Source organism: Bos javanicus, chromosome 11 (genome assembly GCF_032452875.1).
Source record: "Bos javanicus breed banteng chromosome 11, ARS-OSU_banteng_1.0, whole genome shotgun sequence".
Classification (NCBI taxonomy): domain Eukaryota; kingdom Metazoa; phylum Chordata; class Mammalia; order Artiodactyla; family Bovidae; genus Bos; species Bos javanicus.
Genome location: NC_083878.1, coordinates 29,291,153 through 29,315,966, shown reverse-complemented (window position 1 = coordinate 29,315,966; position 24,814 = coordinate 29,291,153). Strand labels below are relative to the sequence as shown.

Below are 24,814 nucleotides of genomic sequence, written 5' to 3'. Positions count from 1 at the left end.
CTGACAGCCACAAGCACACAGAATCAAACCAGCAGGGCTCTGCAAAGATGGGCAGTACTAAGGACAGGTCTTCTGAGAAGGGCCTTGACACCAAATTATCCTAGATTGTCTTTAATGCAAAGTAAATGGAAGATGTTTCCCCCAAACCAATCAGAACAGTATCAAAAGGAGGTATCTATTCATGCACCTCTGTGTTCACTGCAGCACTGTTCACAATAGCCAAGACATGGAGACAACCTAAATGCCCATCACAGATGAATGGATAAGGAAGACGCAGAACATACATATTAATATGATGGAATATTAGTCAGCCATGGGAGCTTGGAAGACAACCACTGGCCACCAGTCCAAGCTCTGCTACTCACAGGCTGCACAATTGTGGACAAGCCTCAGTTTCTGCATCCAAAGAGTGAGCATAAAAACTCCCTTTCATTCTAGAGATGAACTAAAGGTCAATCCACCAGCCAACGAATGTTTATTAAAAGAGAGTTCCAGGACATTGTTTCTCAAACTGTAAGGTGTATACACATCACCTGGGGATGCTGTTAAAAATGCAGATTCTGATTCAGTACATCTGGTGTGGGGCCTGAGTCTACACTTCCAATTTGGGTGGTGCATGTGATAATCCTGCCCCCGCTCCGCGATCTGCCCCCATCATACTCTCAGGGTCCAGAGCGCGAGGGCCCACACCTCACGTTTCTGGGTATACCACAAAGTCAGATAACCAGAGGAGCTTGGAAGACTGGGGGGATGAGGGACCAATTGGGGGACTGCGATAGGCAGGGACAGGGCCCTCAGCTCCATCCGGGGCCAGCCCGGGACTTGGGAGCAGCTGGCCACAAGATAGGCCTATTTCTGTGTGGCAGACCCATCAACCCGGCAGCCAGAAGGAGCTGGAGGCCCTGGGGAGAGGCAGTCCTTCCTTAAAGCCAGAGGCTTTGACAGAGCCCAGCCTTGTCCCGGGGGCCCATGTGAGGCCCTAAAATCCAGTCCTCTGCTTCTGGCAGGATCAGGTCAGTCTGATCCCAGGTGTGATGTTGGGGAACAGTTCATTCAGACAGGGAAGTGAAGCTGTTTTATTTTTCTATCTTAGTGAAAAGTTTGTAGTTTTCATATTGTTTCTGATCAAATTTGACATAGACAATACTTTTTTCCCTTAGAGGGGTTGGAGGGTCATATATCTTCCTGTCCCCACTCCATGCAATATACATGCATGTGCACATAAGGTTTCTTCACTTCAAGCAAGAGAAACCCACAACTGCTTCAACTGCTCCCCTCTCTCGAGCTCCTGGGACGATGTCTGAAGCTCTCCCTGAGAATCAGAAAGAATCTTCTGTTCTCATCCATGTCTCCCCAACTTCAGAGCAAGGTCAAGTCCTGGTGAGTGACCTCCCAGAGGACACACTGCCAAGTCCCTCTGCTTTGAAGGGGAAAGCAGGTGAGTTGAGTGTGTTTTTATGTCTCTCATGAGTGAAGAGACCCAGAGCCTGCTCTTGAGAAACCCACACTTACAGTTCCACTGAGCCTCCAGGCAGGGCGCTCAGGCCCCTCCCACTACGACACACGGCCTCACCCCCTTCCCTCCAGCCAGGTGGGCTGCAGAACCCAACTCCCTGCCCCACAGGAAGGGACCAGGTGGAACCACAGAGCAGACTCCAATGCAAGACGGTACAGAAGCTCAGCTGTAATGGCTTGGTCAGGCAGGGTACTGGGGAGCAGGTATGTCAGGCTTTCGAAGGAGGCCACCCAACATCTGCCGACAAAGGCTGAAAAGAGCAGCCTGGAGGGAGGGCGTTCTGGTTCACACACAAGCGAACTGATGTCCAGGTCAGTTGTTTAACTTCCGCCAGCCTTTTTCATCTGTTACCTGAGAACTGACCTACATCATTTCCGTGATTCCTTCCAGTCTAGGACTCTGAGCAGCACCATCACAGAGTGTTTATGAGCTCTGGCTGCCTGGGTTCAAATCCTGATTCTGCCAATTCCAGGGACATCCACAAGGGTCCCTTCTCCTCTTTGCTTGTAACTCCTGGTCTAGAACATACGAATGAAGAGAACACCTACTCAGCGGGTTACTGTGTAGACTGAAGGAGGGCATACCTGCCGTGGAGTGAGGGTTTAATAAATAAATACTGTTGTTTGTTGAACTCTGAGGCATGCTGCTGCCACCATTCTACTTACAGACTGAATGTTTGTGGGCCCCCAAGTTCATCCATTGGAGCTCTAACCGAAATTGGATGGTATCTGGAGATGGTGTCTTTGGGAGGTAACTAGGGTTAGATGAGGTCATGAGAGTGGGGGCTTGATGATGGGATTAGAGGTTTTATAAGAAGGTGAAGAGATCTCTCCAGGAGCCCACAGGGAGGAGAGGTCACGTGAGGACACATCGAGAAGGCAGCCACCCGCCATCCAAGGAGTGAGCCCCTACCAGACACCAACGCTGCTGGTACACGGATCTTGGACCTCACAGCCTCCAGAACTGTGATAAATTCCTATTATTTAAGCCACCCAGTCTATGACATTTTGTTGGGGCTTCCCAGGTGGCTCAGTGGTAAAGAATCTGCCTGCAATGCAGGAGACTCAAGAAACAATAGCTCGATCCCTGCGTCAGGAAGATCCCCAGGAGGAGGAACCCACTCCAGTCATTCTTCCCTAGAAAAGCCCATGGACAGAGGAGCTTGGTGGGATACAGTCTATGGGGTCGCAAAAGGGTCAGACATGACTGAGCATGAGTCAATGACATTTTGCTCTGGCAGCCTGGCAGACTAACACAAGCCCCATGCTCACAAATGGAGTCAGGACCAATGATGAGCCGTCCCCACCCCCTACTCTCTGCTGCGGAACCCTGCTGGATCCCCTAGACCCAGGAGAACCAACACCATGCACACTCTGGAGGCCACGTGCAATCTCAAGCACACACAGGGTCAGGTGAACCTCAGCATGCCAAGCAGCAGGGTACAGGCACCGCAACAGCACAGAGGGGGCAGGCAGAGAGGAGGCAGGCAAGCACAAGGCCACGTGCAGTCAGTGGGGGCTGGGAGCCAGCACAGCCAGATGATCGAGCAGCCCACGCCGGGGACACCCGGCTCCTTACCTCCCCTGCAGCACCTCTGACCACCGGGCCTGTGTTCCCCCAAGAAGCTGGAGGCGTGCTGGAAAGAGTAGAAAGCAGGAGACAGGGAGCAGTAGGTACCGAGCCAGGTCTACAGGAAAAAGTGCCGGAAAGGAGCCCTGCGGAAGGGTGTTAGGTTTGGGGAGTTGGTGGCAGAGGTGGTTTTCAAATGCCAAATGAAGATCAACCCCCCAAGACCCCCCCAGCCTGTGCCAGGGGTGCAGAGAAAGGGACAAGACAGCAATGGGAGAAGACCCCACACTGGACCATCCGAGATGGGCACCTGCTTCTCACAGCCTGGTACTGGTCTGTCTTGGGTGAAAATCTCAGCAATTTCCCAGGAGGGCATTAACAGTCTCTCAATGGTGAAAGGGACCCAGGGACTCAGGGGTGGATGAACAGCTCTTAAAGGAGGCCATGCCCTGCTCAGACTAGTCAGTCCTCTGGGACCCAAAGGAGACAGAAGACTGGGAGTGGGGAATCATAGTCCAAAGCCAACATCACAGGAGGTGGAGGTTCCAATCCTGGTTCCACCACAGATCTCTGGGTAACTCTAGGCGAGGTACCTTCCCTCTCTAGGCCTCAGTTTCCCTGTATATAAGATGGCAGAATGTCCCCGTCTACAATAGAAAAGAAGGTGACAAATACTCTGCCACTACCAGGCACCAAATCCCCACAGGGCCACATGTGTTTCTAGACTCTGGGGGTTGGTTTGTGCTGGAATAAAAAGACTGACCATCCAAGAATCCTGGTAACAGTCTGGACGGACAGGTTCCTGCGACCCTCACTGCCACCAAGAGCCACTGCCCAGGCTCTATGATCCCAGGGTTCAAGGGTCCAGCGAAGAAGGAGCTTGCAGTGCAAAGTCTGGGGCAGGGCTTTCACTACCATGTAACGCCTACAAGCTCAGGTCAAGGGCACTCTTTCCCCACGTGAGAATCCACAACCCCCATCATGAAAGTCCTACATTACTAAGCCCATGTGCCTAGCTCCCCACCAGAACACTACTCACCCTGGGAGGTGGCTCTGACCGGCCCATCACAGGATCCCAGCACCACCCCCCTGGGCCACTCACAGCAGGAGAGCAGCAGATATCTGAGCAATTCCAGGTTTCTCTGCCATCAAGCACTTGACCTGTAGCCAACATCAATACTGGTGCCAGCCTGACGACAGGTGGCACATTTCTTAAGCCTTTCCCAACCTGGTTACACAACTGATTCCTCTTATTCATGGTAACCCTGTGAGAGCAGGTTATTACGACCCTGTCTTATAGAAAATTCAACTGAGGCCAAGAAAGGTGAAGAGCTATATGCCCAAGGGCACACAGTTGGGTTCCTATCTGTCAACAGAGTGAGGGCGGGTTACCCAAGCCTTCTAACCTGACATTCAGCCCATACCTGCAGTCAGCCAGCGGTGTGGCTGGTTACCCTGGCAACCACCTGGCCGGTCAGTGCTTCAGGGACGTGGGGGTCAGAGTGTAATGACCTGGGCACAGTGAAGGGGAGCCCCGGCTGGCGCCCACACCTACCTTTAATGACAAAGGCCTCTGCCAGCAGCCGCATCTGATACAGGGGCTTGTTCTCCATGGACATGTCATCAATGCCGGCCCGCGCGTACATGCTGATGGCATCTCGATAGGAGCCTTCCACGTAATGCAGCTTGCCCAGGATCAGCATGGCCTCACACAGATACTGCGGCTGAAAGGACAAGGCCCACATCAACGGGTTCCTGCCGCAAAGCCCCTGGCCCACCCCACCAGGTACCCAGGGATGAACACTCCCCGCTCTGAGCCATAATGGTTTGCCTAAGACCCTGCTCAGAACACCTCTCCTCTTCCAGGAAGCCTTCCCACCCCTCAAGTACACGTGGACAGCTCCCCTCTCTGCACACCTGTGGTCCCTGGCCTACACTGTGGCTCTTGGTGATATCTTCACACGAGTCCCTAAAAGTGTTGTGTGTGTGTGTGTGCGTGTGTGTGTGTGTGTCTTATGCTGCCAACTAGACTGCAAGTGGCTTACAGACTGGGCCCTGATTCCTTTCTCCTGAAGCTCCCAGAAGCCCCAAAAGCTTCACCCAAGGCAGGCACTGGCACTCAGTTCAGGCACTTGCTTTTAATACAAGCAGGGAGTCAGAGACCCAGTCAAGTTTCGTGGGGCCTAGTTCAGTTCAGTTCAGTCACTCAGTTGTGTCCGACTCTCTGCGACCCCATGAATCGCAGCACGCCAGGCCTCCCTGTCCATTGCCAACTCCCGGAGTTCACTCAAACTCATGTCCATCGAGTCGGTGATCCCATCCAGCCATCTCATCCTCTGTCGTCCCCTTCTCCTCCTGCCCCCAATCCCTCCCAGCATCAGAGTCTTTTCCAATGAGTCAACTCTTCGCATGAGGTGGCCAAAGTACTGGAGTTTCAGCTTTAGCATCATTCCTTCCAAAGAAATCCCAGGGCCAATCTCCTTTAGAATAGACTGGTTGGATCTCCTTGCAGTCCAGGGGGCCTAAAGCTTATATAATTGTGGGTCCTCTCTCTATATATATATGTGTGCGTGCTAAGTCACTTCAGTCGTGTCTGACTCTTTGTGACCCTATGAAGTGTAGCCCTCCAGGCTCCTCTGTCCATGGGGATTCTCCAGGCAAGAATACTGGAGTGGATTGCCATGCCCTCCTCCAGGGGGTCTTCCCAACCCAGGGATCGAACCTGCATCTTTTACATCTCCTGCACTGGCAGGTGGGTTCTTCACCACAAGTGCTACCTGGAAAGCCCCATCTACACAGATAGATAGATAGATGCATATATGTATATTTAACCAGGTGAAAGGTCTTGGAAAGAGTCCTGCAGGTGAGGGGCCTGAAGCTGAAACCCTCACCCACAGCAGCAGGACCCCTGCAGGGAGACGGCCACAGCCACAAACGTGGCCAGAAGACAGGAGAGTGAAGGCCTGTGAGGCCACCGCCCTTATCTTATCAGAATCCAGTGCCTGCACACAAGCCTGTTTTCTTTCCCCTACTTGATCAAGTACTGCTTACACTCAGATCTCCGCCCCATATGAGCACTCCTGGGAACTCCCTCAGGACCCGAGCAGGTCTGGTCAGCCCTGCTTGAGAGTCCTGGCCTTGGACGTGGGCCCAGACTATTCTAAAATCTTCCACCTTCTGAGGCCATTGTTGGTAGCCCTCCGTCTCCATGTCTGTGCTCAGCCAGCCCACCACCCCTTTGGCCAGGCTCTGGGCACCCCCCCCCCCCCCCCACAGAGCACCAGTTCTGTCCACGAAGCTCCGGGGAGATGCAGTCCTGGTCCCCACTCCCGGCCTCTGTCACCAACAGGAAGGTGTTGCCCTTGACCCCCTGTAGGGAGATCAGAGTCTCGGGTACTCACGGCCCCAGGGGAAGCACCCACCACTCCTCACCACCTACTGCCTTCTCAGAAGCCAACAGAGGGAAGTGGAACACGGCAAAGCCCCAATCCCCTCCCTCACTGGTCCAATACACGTTCTTCCGTTGCTGCTGCTCACACAAGCCCCATCTGTAACAGTCTTCCCTTCCCCTCAGTCTATGCAGATCCTCCACTCTTCTTCAGGGCCTTGCTCAGGCCCATCTCCTCCTAGAAGCCTCCCTGGCTACCAGAGAGCTCCCTTCTGCTGACCTCCCACAATGTCTCCACCAAGCAGACCCACTGGGCTCCCTGCATGCCTGACCTGCTAACTACAGACCTGCTCAAAGGCTGAATTTTTCAAGGGGATTTGCTAGTCTCCCCCAATAGGTCACCTCTGCCCTGGGTCAGGGCCACAGATCACACACCTTCTGGAGGCGCATTTCCTCCCTGCTCTGTCCTGGATTTCCCCATTGCTGAGGGCAAGATAATAACAGCCACCCATCACCTCCCGTCACAGCGAAGCCAAGAGCATAAGCAGACGAAGTCCAGAAAAGAGCTTTGAACTTCTCTCTAGAAAGGAGCTACATAAACACAGGCCATGAGTAATTATTATTATTATTCTGTTCTCCTGTAAAGAAGGAAAAGGGCAGCTAAGCTCAGGACATGCTTCAGGGCGAGATGACACGGTGTAGCTTGGAGTGGTTCCTGGTGAACCAATAACAGTTTACAACAGAGCTTCCCCCAAGCTGGTGGAAAATTAAGGACGATGCGGTGAATGTTTTATAAAGTTAAAGTCATGCTAGTTAAAAAGCTGCCTTTAATTCTTAAGAATTAAGAAGGGCATAATTCTTAAGCATATCTGTCTTGTGTTTTGATGTTAAGATGTTTGTTCTTTTATGCACCGATAGTAACAGAAAATGGAATGGTTCTGCTGTTGTGCTTGGGGGCTTTGTGAATGTCCTTTCCTGGCAGAATTAAAAGTTGGCTATGCTCTTTGGGACCCATGCCTTTGAATTTGAACCTGGCTTGTCAATTCAACAGTGTGGGAACCACAGAGCCTCAGCCCCGTGGAAGGATGCTCTGCAAGAAGCCACTGGGTCTGGGGGACAGTCCTTCGACTGGACAGATCAGGGCTGTCACCGAGCCTTTTTGTGCCTCACTGTCTGTCAATAAACAGGGAAGAGTGACCTCATGTGTACACTCAGGTAAGAAGAAGAGGTGAGGAAATACTTCACAGATGCCAAATGAGATCTCTAACAGCAGGAGCCGCAACATAGCCACCCACATTAGTCCCAGTTTCTCAGTTCAGTTCAGTTCAGTCGCCCAGTCCTGTCCGACTCTGTGACACCATGAATAGCAGCACGCCAGGCCTCCCTGTCCATCACCAACTCCCGGAGTTCACTCAGACTCATGTTCATTGAGTCAGTGATGCCATCCAGCCATCTCATCCTCTGTTGTCCCCTTCTCCTCCTGCCCCCAATCCCTCCCAGCATCAGAGTCTTTTCCAATGAGTCAACTCTTTGCGTGAAGTGGCCAAAATACTGGAGTTTCAGCTTTAGCATCATTCCTTCCAAAGAAATCCCAGGGCTGATCTCCTTCAGAATGGACTGGTTGGATCTCCTTGCAGTCCAAGGGACTCTCAAGAGTCTTCTCCAACACCACAGTTCAAAAGCATCAATTCTTCGGCACTCAGCCTTCACAGTCCAACTCTCACATCCATACATAACCACAGGAAAAACCACAGCCTTGACTAGATGGACCTTTGTTGGCAAAGTAATGTCTCTGCTTTTGAATATGCTATCTAGGTTGGTCATAACTTTCCTTCCAAGGAGTAAGCGTCTTTTAATTTCATGGCTGCAATCACCATCTGCAGTGATTTTGGAGCCAAAAAAAAAATAAAGTCTGACACTGTTTCCACTGTTTCTCCATCTATTTCCCATGAAGTGATGGGACCAGATGCCATGATCTTCGTTTTCTGAATGTTGAGCTTTAAGCCAACTTTTTCACTCTCCACTTTCACTTTCATCAAGAGGCTTTCTCTTCACTTTCTGCCATAAGGGTGGTGTCATCTGCATATCTGAGGTTATTGATATTTCTCCTGGCAATCTTGATTCCAGCTTGTGCTTCTTCCAGTCCAGCGTTTCTCATGATGTCCTCTGCATATAAGTTAAATAAGTAGGGTGACAACATACAGCCTTGACGTACTCCTTTTCCTATTTGGAACCAGTCTGTTGTTCCATGTCCAGTTCTAACTGTTGCTTCCTGACCTGCATACACATTTCTCAAGAGGCAGGTCAGGTGGTCTGGTATTCCCATCTCTTTCACAATTTTCCAGTTTCTTGTGATCCACACAGTCAAAGGCTTTGGCATAGTCAATAAAGCAGAAATGGATGTTTTTCTGGAACTCTCTTGCTTTTTCCATGATCCAGCGGATGTTGGCAATTTGATCTCTGGTTCTTCTGCCTTTTCTAAAACCAGCTTGAACATCAGGAAGTTCACGGTTCACATATTGCTGAAGCCTGGCTTGGAGAATTTTGAGCATTACTTTACTAGCGTGTGAGATGAGTGCAATTGTGTGGTAGTTTGAGCATTCTTTGGCATTGCCTTTCTTTGGGATTGGAATGAAAACTGACCTTCTCCAGTCCTGTGGCCACTGCTGAGTTTTCCAAATTTGCTGGCCTATTGAGTGCAGCACTTTCACAGCACCATCTTTCAGGATTTGAAACAGCACAACTGGAATTCCATCACCTCCACTAGCTTTGTTCGTAGTGATGCTTTCTAAGGCCCACTTGACTTCACATTCCAGGATGTCTGGCTCTAGGTGAGTGATCACATCATCGTGATTATCTGGGTTGTGAAGATCTTTTTTGTACAGTTCTTCTGTGTATTCTTGCCACCTCTTCTTGATATCTTCTGCTTCTGTTAGGTCCATACCATTTCTGTCCTTTATCGAGCCCATCTTTGCATGAAACCTTCCCTTGGTATCTCTAATTTTCTTGAAGAGATCTCTAGTCTTTCCCATTCTCCCATTCTGTTGTTTTCCTCTATTTCTTTGCACTAATCGCTGAGGAAGGCTTTCTTATCTCTTTTTGCTATTCTTTGGAACTCTGCATTCAGATGCTTATATTTTTCCTTTTCTCCTTTGCTTTTCGCTTCTCTTCTTTTCACAGCTATTTGTAAGGCCTCCCCAGACAGCCATTTTGCTTTTTTGCATTCTTTTCCATGGGGATGGTCTTGATCCCTGTCTCCTGTACAATGTCATGAACCTCGGTCCATAGTTCATCAGGCACTCTATCTACCAGATCTAGGCCCTTAAATCTATTTCTCACTTCCACTGTATAATCATAAGAGATTTAAGTCATACCTGAATGGTCTAGTGGTTTTCCCTACTTTCTTCAATTTAAGTCTGAATTTGGTAATAAGGAGTTCATGATCTGAGCCACAGTCAGCTCCTGGTCCCAGTTTCTCAGTCATTATTTAATTTCTACTCCAGCACTCAGTACACAACACTGAGAAACGGCAGAGAACATGGGAATGTGGGAGCAGGGTCAGACAGGCTGTGTTCAAGAACTACGCTGTGGTCCTTGGCGAAGTGACTCACCTCTCCTAGGTCTCAGTTTCCTCATCTGGAAAATGGGAATAACAGTAAATACCACTGCAGAAGGTTACTGTGAGGCACCAGTGAGATGGGGCAAAACCTGGCACTCACTGGACACCGAAGTCAAGACAAATGGCTCATTTTCACCAGCCTCCAAAGCACGAAGCTGTACAGGATCTTGGAGGTGACTGAGGGCAGAAGTTTCCAAACTACCCTGAGGAGGTGCTCCGGGACCCACGTCTCCTCCTCACCCCAGGAGAACGCCTCAGAATGCATGGGAAGCCACCTGAGATTTCATCTGCTGCCAAGAAATATCACACCCCAGTCACACCTTTGCCTTTGGGGTAAGATAGAGAATCCCACAAACTACTTTTAATATTTTATTTTGCCTGATTAACATGGAGTTTTTAGCCTTGGTCCATATAACAGTGAATTTCTCAATGTTAGCAGCGCCTATCTTTGTCTCTGGTTATTAGCATGGTAAAATCTGTATTGAATAAATTTGATATGGTAGATAAAGCAGCTTTCACAATAATACATGTGGATACCATTCGGCAAATACAAAGAATGAGATATTGGCACGGAGATAGCATCAAGTGAGTTTTTGGTGCAAAAGAGCAACTTGACAAGAACCTTATAACGCTAAGAAGAAAAGAAAGCTCCATACATGTGTACATGTGATTGTTAACATAGAGAAGGCATATGGAACTCACAGCAAGTGATGACCAGAGCTCAGCTCGGGATGGGAGTGAGCACGGGGGTTGGAGTGGAAACAAGGACTTATTATTATTCAAACTAGTTTTTTATTTTAGTGAACCTTTTTTTCCAATAAGCCCGAGTCATTTTTATTAAAAAAAAATTCTTTTTAATATATAATTAAAAAGTCTACCGGAAAGAAAAAAATTTAAAGGGTCTTGATGGGAAAAACTTGAGACCTACCAGTCAAGTTCAGCCATTTTGATGGGCAGATGAGAAACTAGAAGGCCTGGAAGATCAGGGGACAGGCTCAGGGTCAAGCAGCTATTTTAATCCAGCACAAAACCTCCCAGGACTACAATAATCCCTGTCAAGGAGTCTGAAGGCAGTAACCTTAAACTCCCAGGACAGTCTCCCCACACAGCTTACCAAAAACACACCCACTTCCTGGCCTGGTATTTCACTCCCAACTCTCTGGTCACGATGTCCCTTTATACCTAATTAAAGCCATCCCCTGATGCTCCTGCTAATTGACATACTTTAAGGAAACCCTTCTAAGAGGAACTTTTGGATCATACATTGCTTCCGTAGCTTAGAATGCACTGTTCTATCTGTGTAAGTCCATATCCTGACCCCTTTTAAGGTCCAGCCCCTAAATGGGTCCAATTTCAGAACTGCCATCAGCCTGAGTCTGACTGCCCCAGCTCACCACAGGGACTGTCCCCCTAAGACTTGCCTCCCCTCATAAGCTACTCCAGTGGCATGCATCACAGTCCACCTTGGACAAGTGTTTAATAGGACTATCTTCTCAGTAGCCCTGCAGCCTCCCTGAGGTAAATATTTAAGTCAGGAAATATACTACTTTGGAATATCTCTTGAAAAATTACTTCCTCTTTGGGTCTCTAATGACATACCAATACTTCTATTACAACTCAGTATACACTGGAATTGAGAACAGTCTCAAACTTAAAGAAAGTGCATGAGAATCACCGAGGGAGCTTTCTTAAATGCAGATTCTGAATCGGATTTTGTATTTTTTCCCTTATATTTATGTTTGTTTATGTGATTATTTTGGATCTTCATTGCAGCATGCGGAATCTTTAATTTCAGCATGCAAACTCTTAGTTGTGGCATGTGGGATCTAGTTCCCCGACCAGGGATCAAACTTGGGCCCCTGCATTGGGGGTGCAGAGTCAGCCACTGGATCACCAGAGACGTCCCAGATTTTGCATTCTTAACAGCTCCCAGATAATACCCACACTGCAGGTGGGTGGACCATGCTTTGAGCAGTAAAGGCCTAAAGAAAGCTGAGACTGTACCTCCCTCTATATCACTCTTCAATGCCTTGCATTCAGTAGATGCTCAATAAATGCACGTGGACTCAAACTGGACTGCCATGTTATAGAGTGCTTCCATTGCTAGACAACAGCATATTTGCCTGTTTCCAACTAGATAGTAGGCTTACTAGGTTTTATTTCCCTGAGACCCTGGAAGAGGCCAAATGATCAGGGACAAACTAGGTCAACCAAACACTGTGTAATAGAAACATACAACTTGGGCCACAAGTGTAATTTAGGTTTTTCTAGTAGAAATTTTAGTCACATTAAAAAAGGTAAAAGAGGTGAAATTAATTTTAATAATGTTTTATGTAACACATTCAAAATATTATCATCTGAATATGTAATCAACATAAAGAATTAATGATCTTTTATATTCCGCGTTTTGTACTGTCTTCAAAATTCAGTGTGTGTTTTACACTCACAGCACGTCTCAATTTGGATGAGCCCTGTGGCTAGTGGCTACTGTACTGAATGGCGCAAGGTTGACCCTTAAGAGATTCATGCTTCTCCAGCAACCAAATGACCCCAGCAAGGCTGGACAGCAGACAGGAGGGAGGAGAGAGGAGAGGCAGCCCCAGGCTTGCTGGGTAGAGGGCAGAACCGCTTACCGGCAGCTTCCCGTGGTTAAGGATGCTGCTCAGGTGGTTTCTGGCTTCATTCATCTTCGGCTCATTCTTCTCCAGCAGAGGGATGGAGTCTTTTATTGTGGCGTGGTTCCCCTTCAAACACTGCTCTAGGAGGGCCTCGGCCAGGAGCAATTTCCCCAAGTCATCTGGAAAGCAGGGCAGGAGTCAGAGTTGGTAAGTGAGGGCAGCAGTCCCCTCAACAGGGCGAGTGTGAAGACTGTACGCTCCCAAGCACTCCCGCCCCAGGCACATGAATGGTCCAGGTCTAAGAAAATAAAGACACAGATTCCACAAACTTTAACCAGCCTTTGAAGAGAAAACACAGACATTCTACCACGGTCACAGCACAAACTGCCCGCTTTGGTTTAATTTCTGCAGTGTAGCGGTTGAGGTGGAGTTCCCAGGACTTGGAACAAATTCCGGGATTTCAGAATTTAAAATGACAAAACCATATCTGTGCTCCACAGTGATAAGTTCTCACGCCAAGAAGGAACGTTTCCCAAACAACTGAAGAGGAAAAATAAGCATGGTGGCTTACACATTTTAGGAGTTTAGTGCTCCTAACTTCCATGTAACCAGAATTGGTTTTCTGTTTTTACGGTATTTGAACATGACCCTGGGATAACCTGGGCTTCCTCTGGGGCTCAGCAGTAAGGAATCCTCCTGCAATGCAGGAGATGTAGGAGATGTGGGTTGTATCACTGGGTCAGGAAGATCCCCTGGAGGCGGGCATAGCAACCCACTCCAGTATTCTTGACTGAAAAATCCCATGGACAGAGGAGCCTGGTGGGTTACAGTCCATGGTGTCACAAAGAGTCGGAGACACCTGAAGTGGCTGAATATGGCACGGGACTGGGATAATCTAACAGCCAAGCGGAGTTAAGGCAGGAAGCAGATTTACCGGTGTAGCAAGGCAAATCCTTGAACATCTTCAATCCTTGGCACTTTCTGGAGTTCTCTCACATACGTTAGCTCATCTATAGACCTCACTACTTGGCTAGTGATTTTATACTGCTTGGTTTAATTTGCCATCCCCCCAACGGCACTGAAAACTCCAGTCTTGGGGCCACCACATTCCTGCTACTTACAGCAGGGGCAACCTGGGTGAAGTGGGATCCGGGTGCTCAGGGTGCAGGGTTTGAGGTTGACGGTGATTTAGGGATAGCCTCAGGTGGCTGTGCTCGGTGTGACTGGCTCATGGCCCAGTCCCCTCGAACAGAGCAAGGACCACTGAATACAGGCACCCAATAAATATTAGCTGCTGAGCAAAACAGATCTTTTCCACTCCCCCACGGGGAAGCCATGGGGCTTCGGGACTTCCATGCGGATCCAAAATGCCTCCAGGAAGGTGAGCTCAGTCCCACTTCCTCTAGAGCTCTTCCTGCTGCCAGGATGGCATTCTCAGACCTACTCAGAACGCCACTCACTCCTTACTCTCAGGACCACTGCAATTTGCTCACAACTCAAAGCCATGGGTATACAATTGCCTGTCCCTGAGTAAGAGTCTTTCTCTGTAAGGGAGATGCCCTACAGGGAGTACCCGGGAAGTCCAGATCCAAGAAAACTATAACAGGGTGTGTGCCCTCTGAGTACGCCATAGCCTACAAGCCCATTCTTTGCTACTGACCTCATGGTTTCTAAAATTAACATTTGGATGAAATGGGCAAAAATGATGGCTCAAACTATCATCCATTGCTGGTGGGGCAAAAGTTGGTGGAACCGCTATAAAGTACAATTTGGTGACATATGATAAAATTATTCCTTGCACATTCCATTGACTCAGCAATCCCATGGCTACAGACATCCTCAAACATGTGTAAAACAACTGACATATAAGGCCATTCCTGCAATGTTGTTTATAATAGCAGAAAACTAGAGACAACTTTTATGTCCATAAAGAGGAGTCTGATTAAATAAAGCATGATACATTCATTAAAAGGGACGCCGTACTACCATATAAAGAAATTAGGAAGTTCTGTATGGGTTGTCATGAAATGAACTTCAAGATACACTGATCAGAAAGTGGAGCACACACAGTGGGCCACTGTGCATTTATGCATGAAAACACACAAAAGAATGACATAAACATCTGCTAACTCTGCTGCTTTATGGGGAAGGGGCAGAAATGGAGGGAGGCTTTTCACTCTTTTGGTTACCTTTGGAAGACTGACCCATGTGAATATATTATCCAGTCAAAAATAAAATTTAAATCAACTCAAGAATAAAGGGAAATATCCTACGTTTCCAAAATCTTCAGGCAGGAAGGGAAGTGAGCTGCTTAGAAGTAGGTGCCTAAGCAGCTTTTCTGAGCTGTCGGCCACCGGGCAAGTTGCTGTCCCCTTCTAATGTGTAAAACTTGAGGCAGAGTTAGGAACTGGCTGCTTCCCAGGGAGGAAACAGCAACCCACCCCAGCGTTCTTGCCTGGAGAATTACATGGACACAGGAGCCTGGAGGGCTATACAGTCCATGGGGTCGCAAAGACCTGGAGAAGACTGACGGACTGAGCATACACCCACTTCCCTGGGAACCGAAACCCTCCCCAGGCTCCGCCTCCTGCGCTGGTCCCGCCCCTCTGCGGCCAGGTGCGCCTGCGCACACAGCTTCCGCCCCCTCCACCCCGCCCCCCAGGTCTGCAGCCCAGCCGCTGGACCACCAATCCCACCTCAGCCACTCAACTGCCCAGCCCAGAGCTCCCTTGAGCTCCCTGGCTCCTTTCCTTTCATGCCACAAGAAACCAATTCCTTCCAGGCAAACCTCAATCTTGAAATACTCTCCAGGGCCCATCAGTTCATTTCAGTTGCTCAGTCGTGTCCGACTCTTTGCGACCCCACGAATCGCAGCACGCCAGGCCTCCCTGTCCATCACCAGCTCCAGGAGTTCACTCAAACTCACGTCCATCGAGTCGGTGATGCCATCCAGCCATCTCATTCTCTTCTCCTCCTGCCCCCAATCCCTCCCAGCATCAGAGTCTTTTCCAATGAGACAACTCTTCGCATGAGGTGGCCAAAGTACTGGAGTTTCAGCTTTAGCATCATCCCTTCCAAAGAACACCCAGGACTGATCTCCTTCAGAATGGACTGGTTGGCTCTCCTTGCAGTCTAAGGGACTCTCAAGAGTCTTCTCCAACACCACAGTTCAAAACCATCAATTCTTCGGCTCTCAGCTTTCTTCACAGTCCAACTCTCACATCCATACATGACTACTGGAAAAACCATAGCCTTGACTAGACGGACCTTTGTTGGCAAAGTAATGTCTCTGCTTTTTAATATGCTATCTAGGTTGGTCATAACTTTCCTTCCAAGGAGTAAGCGTCTTTTAATTTCATGGCTGCAATCACCATCTGCAGTGATTCAGTTCAGTTCAGTCACTCAGTCGTGTCCGACTCTTTGCGACCCCATGAATCGCAGCACGCCAGGCCTCCCTGTCCATCACCAACTCCCGGAGTTCACTCAGACTCATGTCCATCGAGTCAGTGATGTCATCCAGCCATCTCATCCTCTGTCGTCCCCTTCTCCTCCTGCCCCCAATCCCTCCCAGCATCAGAGTCTTTTCCAATGAGTCAACTCTTTGCATGAGGTGGCCAAAGTACTGGAGTGTCGGCTTCAGCATCATTCCCTCCAAAGAAATCCCAGGGCTAATCTCCTTCAGAATGGACTGGTTGGCTCTCCTTGCAGTCCAAGGGACTCTCAAGAGTCTTCTCCAACACCACAGTTCAAAAGCATCAATTCTTTGGTGCTCAGCCTTCTTCACAGTCCAACTCTCACATCCATGCATAACCACAGGACAAACCATAGCCTTGACTAGACGGACCTTTGTTGGCAAAGTAATGTCTCTGCTTTTTAATATGCTATCTAGGTTCGTCATAACTTTCCTTCCAAGGAGTAAGCGTCTTTTAATTTCATGGCTGCAGTCACCATCTGCAGTGATTTTGGAGCCAAAAAAAATAAAGTCTGACACTGTTTCCACTGTTTCTCCATCTATTTCCCATGAAGTGATGGGACCAGATGCCATGATCTTCGTTTTCTGAATGTTGAGCTTTAAGCCAACTTTTTCACTCTCCACTTTCACCTTCATCAAGAGGCTTTTGAGTTCCTCTTCACTTTCTGCCATAAGGGCGGTGTCATCTGCATATCTGAGGTTACTGATATTTCTCCTGGCAATCTTGATTCCACCTAGTGCTTCTTCCAGTCCAGTGTTTCTCATGATGTACTCTACATATAAGTTAAATAAGCAGGGTGATAATATACAGCCTTGACGTACTCCTTTTCCTATTTGGAACCAGTCTGTTGTTCCATGTCCAGTTCTAACTGTTGCTTCCTGACCTGCATACAGATTTCTCAAGAGGCAGGTCAGGTGGTCTGGTATTCCCATCTCTTTCACAATTTTCCAGTTTCTTGTGATCCCCACAGTCAAAGGCTTTGGCATAGTCAATAAAGCAGAAATGGATGTTTTTCTGGAACTCTCTTGCTTTTTCCATGATCCAGCAGATGTTGGCAATTTGACCTCTGGTTCCTCTGCCTTTTTTAAAACCAGCTTGAACATTAGGAAGTTCACGGTTCATGTATTGCTGAAGCCTGGCTTGGAGAATTTTGAGCATTACTTTACTAGCATGTGAGATGAGTCTGCAGTGATTACCTCTCTTCAAAATAACGGAACTGTCCTCGGAACACATTCTGCTCAAAATGTGGTCCATGGGCTGGGGCAGGTCTGTGCATGTTTGTGACCCAGTCCTGCAGGTGAGTGCAGAAATTTATAACGTATGTTTAGAAACACTGATAATCATGTGACAGAACAATTGCTGAATCAAATACTAAAAAACTGGGGGTGAGTGGGTATCAGTTTATGTATTTTAAGAAAGTATCAGAGCACAATAGATTGAGAATCTAAAAAAACACACAAAACCCAAAATCCAGAACATAAAACTGAGCCTTCACCACAGATAGCTTGAGAAGCACTACTCTAAAACACAAGAGTGCCTTTTACTGCCAAAGGAGGGCTGATGTTTGCTGAGGGCTCACTGAATACCTGGTGGCTCAGCAGTAAAGAATGCCAGTGAAGGAGATGCAGGAGATGCGGGTTCAATCCAGGAGATGCGGGTTCGATCCGTAGTCAGGAACATCCCCTGGAGGAGGGCATGGCAACCCACTCCAGTATTCTTGCCTGGAAAATTCCATGGACAGAGGAGCCTGATGGGTTACAGTCCATGGGGTCGCAAAGAGTCAGACACAACTAAGCACGCACGCACGTACTGAGGATCAGGTACTTTATCATTTAGTATCATTTAATCTGCACAACTCTGAAAGGTAGAAATTATACTCATTTTATAGGTGACAATGGAGATGCAATACTGTTATGGTCACAACCCACCATAACGTAATGCAACCAAAGAACAGTGTGTCTTCCCCACATCCCATGCAGAGCAGAGCCTCTGATAGTCTGGAAATGAAGAACAGTCTAAGGAGCTGTAGACAGTAGGTTAAAAGCTAATTCCAAGGTCAGGAATAAGAACAGTTCTCACCGTTACACATTTGTGAGTTACAGACTATTTTGTAAATTAACACTCCGGGGCCTTCTCCAGAACCCTTTGCCCTCCCTCTTCACTCCCCACTCAGTCTCTGTTTTTCCACTTAGCAGACACTCAAAGTGGATGTTGGGAATTTACTTTCTTTTCTTCCTTGTCCAACTCTCCTCCCTGCTCCACATTTTCCATCCCACTGTCCTCAAGTGGTCAGTCTATGGAACTGAAGACTATTCTAGGTTTTCAGTTGTTAAATAAGGACAGAGGTAGATCGAGGCTTTCCTATCCTTCTCCAAAGGTAAAACAAATTGCTCTTTATCATTTTAGTGTCTGACATTTACTCCCTATCCTGGGTCGGGTTAAGTGTTCCAGCTTCTCCCTTCCCAGGGCATTAGAAAGGCCTTTCTCACAGACAGTGCCACAGACTCTGACAGCCTGGCTCTTGATTCTGGCGGCCCAGCCTAGCCCTCTGCCTTAGCAGAGGCGCAAAGGAAGCCCCTACTTAGTGGCCCCCCAGTCTTCCCACCTTGTTTTGGAGGCCTCTGGGGCCAACTTCCTTTCCATTCTTGCCCCTCTCCAGGCCTCTCAATGGGTAACAGGTCATAGGGACCCACTTTAAGGATACCACCCTCCTCCCCAGAACCCATACTTTCAGGGCACAGCGCCCTTCTCTTCACTTCTCAGTTCAGTCAGGAAAGCTGGGTCCAGCCAGCGGGCCAGGTGCTCAGATCAGCCCCTTCCCTCCTGGTCAAAAGGGGACACATTGGTCTCTGCAACTGCTCACTTCACAGAACTGCAAAGGGTGGGACCTTCCAACCACAGCAAGAGGAGGAAGAGGGCAAAACTCGTGACAGGCCACCTGCCTCAAACACACTCCCTCTGGCTTCAGCTGAAAAAAAAAGCTCAGAACAATCGCCAGGTTTTTTAATCACTAATTTAAAAGGGGGATAACTACAGATTAAGAGACTTGAGCTGAATGGACAGTGTGGCAGAAGTGATTAAAGACAGTATAGTAAAAGAATATCAGAATTTAGGCGGCGACAATATAGGTGTCTACTGCAAAATTCTTTCAAATTTGTATGTTTGAAATTTTCATAATAAAGTGTCTTAGATCAATCCATTAACCAAATGCAATGTGTGGCCTTATTTGGATCCTGATTCTAGCAAATGAACTGTAAAGTTAAGCATTAGATGAAGGGGGGCTGCAATAATAATATGGGAGTTTTATTTTTCAAAAGAGTTCTTGTTTAATAAATAAATACTGAAATCACAATGTGGGGGATAAATGGGCCAGGGTATAGCTCAAACAAGACTATTCATGGGTTTGTGATTACTGACACTGGTTGATGGATACATGAGATTCATTTTTCTACTTTTTTGATGTTTAAAAAATTTTTCATAATAAAGGTTTTTTTTCTTTTTTTTAACCACTTGGATGGGATCCTTTGTTTCTACATGAACAAACCCCATTACAGTTAGCCACACTCTGGGGTTCCCCTGCTGCATCCTGACCAAATCTAAACCGGATATGTTTGAAAGAAAATGCACAAACAGTAACAACCCCTTTCCCCCTGGGCAGGTGGTGGGGAGCAATCTCCCCAAACAAGAAAGGAGGGGTATAAGGGCCCCCTTTGGGGGAGCATTTCCTGATCCTTCACTCCTTCATCTCTGACCAGAAAGAGGCCCCCCCCCTCCAGCTGGGTCTTCCCCTCCTGCTGCCTGGAGTGAAACCCAGGCCCTGGGAGCTATTCTTTGCTTCTGGAGGAAACCCCACAGATACAGTGGGGCCTCAGTCTGTAAAGCAGGGTTCAGCCGGGGTTCAGCTTCCTCCCTTCTCCCAAATTATGTCATTATGTTGACGCTTCTGGTCCTTGACTGTAACAATCTAATCGACCAGGTGGGACTTTTAAGAATCTCCCCCTTGGGTTGCAGTGGGGGGTGGTCAGTGCCAACACCACCTCAAAAAAATAGGCTGCCAGTCCTTCCAGTGATAAGGAACTCAGTGGAGAAACAACCAAAGTAGCAGACAATCCAAAAATGCCCTACACGTGGGCTTTGGAAATCACTTGTTTTCCTTCCTTGTGTGTGTCTGTGTGTACATGTGCGTGTGTGCATTTTGGAATAAGTGTATCTAGATTTAACAGTGGGAGAAAATAACTTATAGAACCAAACCTCAAAATTGGCAGTAAAGACCCCAGTGCCCGCAGCCTCCCTCTTTGGGCTGGCCAGTACTCACCGTGAAGCCCAGCCAGGCTTCACACTGTCCCTGGTAGACTTGGTGGGTGAGACTCATGTTTGGGTACACATTCTCTGCCACATACTACTCATTATGTGACCTTTCTGGGCCTTGGTGTCTCAAGTGGGGACAATCATTCCTGCCTTCCCCACTGGGCTGTTTACAAAAAAAGATTGTTCAAATAGAAGAAGCACTTTATAACTACACATACCATTTATAACTATGCCATGCCAGTGCTTCCCAATAATGCTTCACAGCATATGGTCAAAGTAAGTTTGAGAAATGTGTGTTTATACTCTAACCTGGGCTTGAATATCACCGACAGGTGAGCACATGAAAGGCTCTGAGAAGTCCTACAGTTTTAAAACATCAGTTTAACCATATTGAATCTATTAAGCCTAATGTCTTAGCTTTGGGGATTCCCCAAACTCTTTTGTCCTGCAATACCAATGACTTAATTAGTCAACCTCCTTGAGATGTCTGAAGACCAGCTTAGGAAGCACAGCCCTGTGGAGCCTCCAGGAGGCCCTGGTTCGTTTCGTGGGCCCAGCATGTTTCTCTGAGGTGCTGCCAACCTCACTCAGATTCCCACGCACTGTCCAGGCCCCAATGCCCTGGCATGGGTCAGTTTCCCTTCCACCCTCACCAGCCCCACCCTACCACATCACCCCACACAGGGGAGAGACGGAACCTAAAATTTATCAATCCTTCCCATCAGTTTCTCCCACATGCATCTTTAGCTCTGGCCAATGCAACTCACTGCCACATTCAGACCTACCTGAGAGTCTCAGACCAACTGTCCATCCCTGGCATCTAGCTCCCTCGGTGTCCATCCATCCTTCCTCCTCACCAGGAAACAATACTCTGCCTTTCCCAACACCAATTAGAGGCCAGCATCGGTTCTGCTGTTTCCTGAAACCTCCCCTGTCTCTGAGTTCCACAATCTCGCACACAATTGCCCTCTGATCACCCCTCTGCTTCCCATCCATTTTCGTCAGGTCTTCAAGCTCAGTTTTTGTGTAATACATCCTTGAGAGGTAATGGTGCAAGTAGTTAAAAGGATGTACTCAGAAATCTGGGTTCAGGAACTTCCCTGGCAGCACAGTGGATAAGAATCCACCTGCCAATGCAGGGGACACAGGTTCCATGCCTGGTCCGGGAAGATTCCACACGCCGCAGAGCAACAAAACCGATGAACCACAGCTACTGAGCCAGTGCTCTAGAGCCCAGGAGCTGCAACTACTGAAGCCCTTGTGCCCAGAGCCTCCTCCACGACCAGCGAAGCCACTGCAATAAGCCGGTGTATTCCAACTAGAGAGCAGCCCCAGCTCTCCACAGCTAGAGAAAACCCACAGGCAGCAGCGAAAACCCTGCACAGCCAATAAATAAATTATATATATAAAAAAAAGAAACCTGGGTTCAAAACCTGGTTCCACCACTTATTGGCTGGATGATAAGTTGCTTAAGTAATCTGTGCCTCAGTTTCCTTGTCTGAAAAAGGCAAACAAGAGTACCTGCTTCATGGGGTTGTTGGAGAAATTAACGAGTTGATTACAGGGCTTAGACACTGGCACACAGTGAGTGAGCAAGTTACTTATTACTGATATTATCATTCTGTCTCCTTACAGAGCCTTCCACGGGCTGGGCAGTCCTTAAAACTTTATATCTGTATTGATTTACTGCCTGCCTCCTTCCACAAAGGCTCTAAAGTTGGTTTAGCACAGAGAGGGCTTAGGCAGGGCTCGCCGGGCTGAGCTGAAGGTACGAGGAACAGAATTTGAGGTTGGAGACTGGGGCGGGGTGCTCCCCACCGCCACATCAGGCTGCTTTCCCGCCTCGGCACAAGAGCCCAGCCCAGCCAAACCAGCCCTACTGCTAAAGTCACCGACTGCAGGACTAGAGGCGTCCTGAAGCAGAACATAGAAGAGGAAACTAAGGCTTAACCAGCCCTCTTTCCCACTTCACCACTCCACCTTGGCGCTCGTCAAGCCCGCAACCGTACTGGCTGTGCACAGAGCTCCGCTGTCAATTTGACGGGGGAAGAAGGGGAGGGCAAAGAGAGACAGATAGTCTTCACCTGACAGAGTTTAGGAACCGGAATGGGGGTTGGAGGGGTGGCGCAGGGGTCCAGCCCACGCCCTGAGCTGATATGTGTTGGTACCACCATTTCACAGAAGTCGGAGTAGCCCACAAGATCGGAAACGGCAGACAGCAAAACCCGTTTCTCTTCCCCAAAACACCTTGCACGTGTTTCTCCTGGGGCAGAAGAATCTTCCTAAGTACCCTGGCTGTTCCTAACATCAGCAACGCAGGACGAGTAATACCGAAAGCAGCCACCTCCCGCCCCAGGCAGTCGGGGCCCGCTTCCTGGAGGAGGCGGCGCCTTTCGCGCGCTCCGCGCTCGTGAACCGGCCCCTTCCCTTACTCACCGGTGTCCAGAGAGGTGAACCCGGCGCTCGGGCTGCCTCGCCGGCCGCCTCCGCCGCCCAGCACGACTAGCGCCTGCATCTGCCGAACCAGCTCGGGCATGCGGTCCCAGTGGCCCTCGGCGCGGCAGCGCTCCAGCTCGCTCTCCATCTTCAGGTGGGAGCCGTACGCGCCCTTCGCAGCCATCTTCGAGCGGGCGCAGTCATGGGAGGTGCGGCCGAGAAGTGGAGACCCGGCCGGGGGCGGCGTCCCGGCTGGGGCACACACGCGGGCGGGGTTGACGGGGGCGCGAGCTGCGGCCGGGGCCCGGGTGGCAGCGGGGGCCCTGGCAGCGGAGGGCGGGCAGCAGCCGCAGCACCCAGCGCACCGCCCGGCACCTCCGGGCTGGGACTCCGGCTGCGCGAGTCGGACGCGTCCAGGAGCAGCCTCCGCCTCTGCAGCAACAGCTCCTGGCGCCGTTGCCGCCGCCGCTGCTGCAGCTGCTGCCACAACCCCCGCCCCGGGCCCGGGCGCCGCCAGCAGCGGACCCGCCCCCGGCCGCAGCTCCACCCCCGTGGGGGCGTGGCGCGGCCTCGGCGAGCCAGGCGCGCGGGCCGCCAACGCGGCCACAGCAGCCAGGCGCGCGCTAGGCGCTCGCGGCCGCACCGGCGCCACCCCCGCGCCGCCGCCGCCACTGCAGACTCGGCGCTCACTTTAATACCGCGCGGAGCCCCGGCGCCCGGGGGCGCCTCGCTCCCCACCCCCTCCCCATCCCATTGGGGCTCTTGGCCTGGGAGACCCCCGCCCCGACGACCCTGCTTTGTGTGGTGGCCCCGTCACCACCGCTGCCCCGGCACGTCACAAATCCGGGGAGAGGCCCGCCGGCCGGTAGCTCCCAACTCGGAGAAGGAGCCTCCCCGGGAAGCCACCGGCTGTCGCCCGGTTCCCGCCCTGCTGGGCCGCGCGAGTCTTGCGCGCCAACCCCGGGGCGCTCTGGAGAACCCGCTCGTTCCGAGGCCCGCGACTCTCGGGATGCCTCCCCTGCGAAAGATTTGTACGTTCTTGCCTCAGAGTGGAGTTCCTCTTTCCAACCTGTCTCTCCCCACCCCAGCTGGCAGGCCTTTTTTCCTCTGCAGAATCCTGTTGCCCTTGATTTCTTAGACGTTTTAAGCCGTTTCTCCAACTTGGTATTTACTTATTTCTTAATTCTAGTGTATAAAGACTACTTTGATCAAAGCTGTACCGAGCTCTTAGCAGGACTTAGCCCTGTGCTGTGGGTACTAAGAAGTTCAAAGGATTACAAGGCAGGCGGGGGAGGCAGACCTACAACCCTTTGAGACCCGTTTATGGTGGCCCCGCTTCCGGGTACAGCCCAGGGTGGGGATGGAGGCCATCACGCAAGACCAAAGCGACAAAACAGGGTTATTTAAGTGACAGTGCATGGTACAGACCGAAGATTCCAGAAGACCGGAGAGTTAGAGCAAGCTTTTGAGTATAGACCCCTAAGAGCTAGAAGGTGCACACCTTCTTCCGCAGCCCCTGCCTGATACGTAACCCTGGGAGTGAGCTTGACCACCTTCAGTGTCAGGAGACTCACTACTTCGTGCTTCTGGACAACTGTAACCTACGGGAAGCTTTTGTGAAGTGGAGCTCAGGCTGCTGGGCCTTTGTCTCTGCAGCCACAAGGGGGCGTCTGTTGAAGGCAGCCTCCCTGCGCCCCCGCCCCCGCCGTAATCCTCTTCAGTGTTAGTGGGTCCGTCCTGTCCGACTCTTTGAGACCCCATGGACTGTAGCCCACCAGACTGCTCTGTCCATGGAATTCCACGCAAGAATACTGGGGTAGGTAGCCATTCCCTTCTCCGGGGGATCTTCCCGACCCAGGGATTGAACCCAGGTCTCCTGTACTGCAG

At 49.8% G+C, this 24,814-nt stretch overlaps 1 protein-coding gene across 3 annotated transcripts in view; it reads right to left on the bottom strand.

Annotated features, from left to right (window-relative positions):
- Positions 1-23,616, bottom strand: part of TTC7A (tetratricopeptide repeat domain 7A) — a 123,347-nt gene extending 99,731 nt beyond the window's left edge. Inside the window, exons 1-3 of one of the 3 annotated variants that reach the window (XM_061432275.1) lie at positions 22,928-23,616; positions 12,726-12,889; positions 4,641-4,809 (exon numbers count right to left, since the gene is read on the bottom strand). In XM_061432275.1, coding sequence (XP_061288259.1) covers positions 4,641-4,809; positions 12,726-12,889; positions 22,928-23,111 — 517 coding nt within the window. In that variant the 5' untranslated portion in view covers positions 23,112-23,616. Of the gene's footprint in view, positions 1-3,094; positions 3,153-4,640; positions 4,810-12,725; positions 12,890-22,927 lie in introns of those variants that run through there. The other 2 variants (XM_061432276.1, XM_061432277.1) reach the window with 2 other exon arrangements.
- Positions 23,617-24,814: the final 1,198 nt, after the last annotated feature.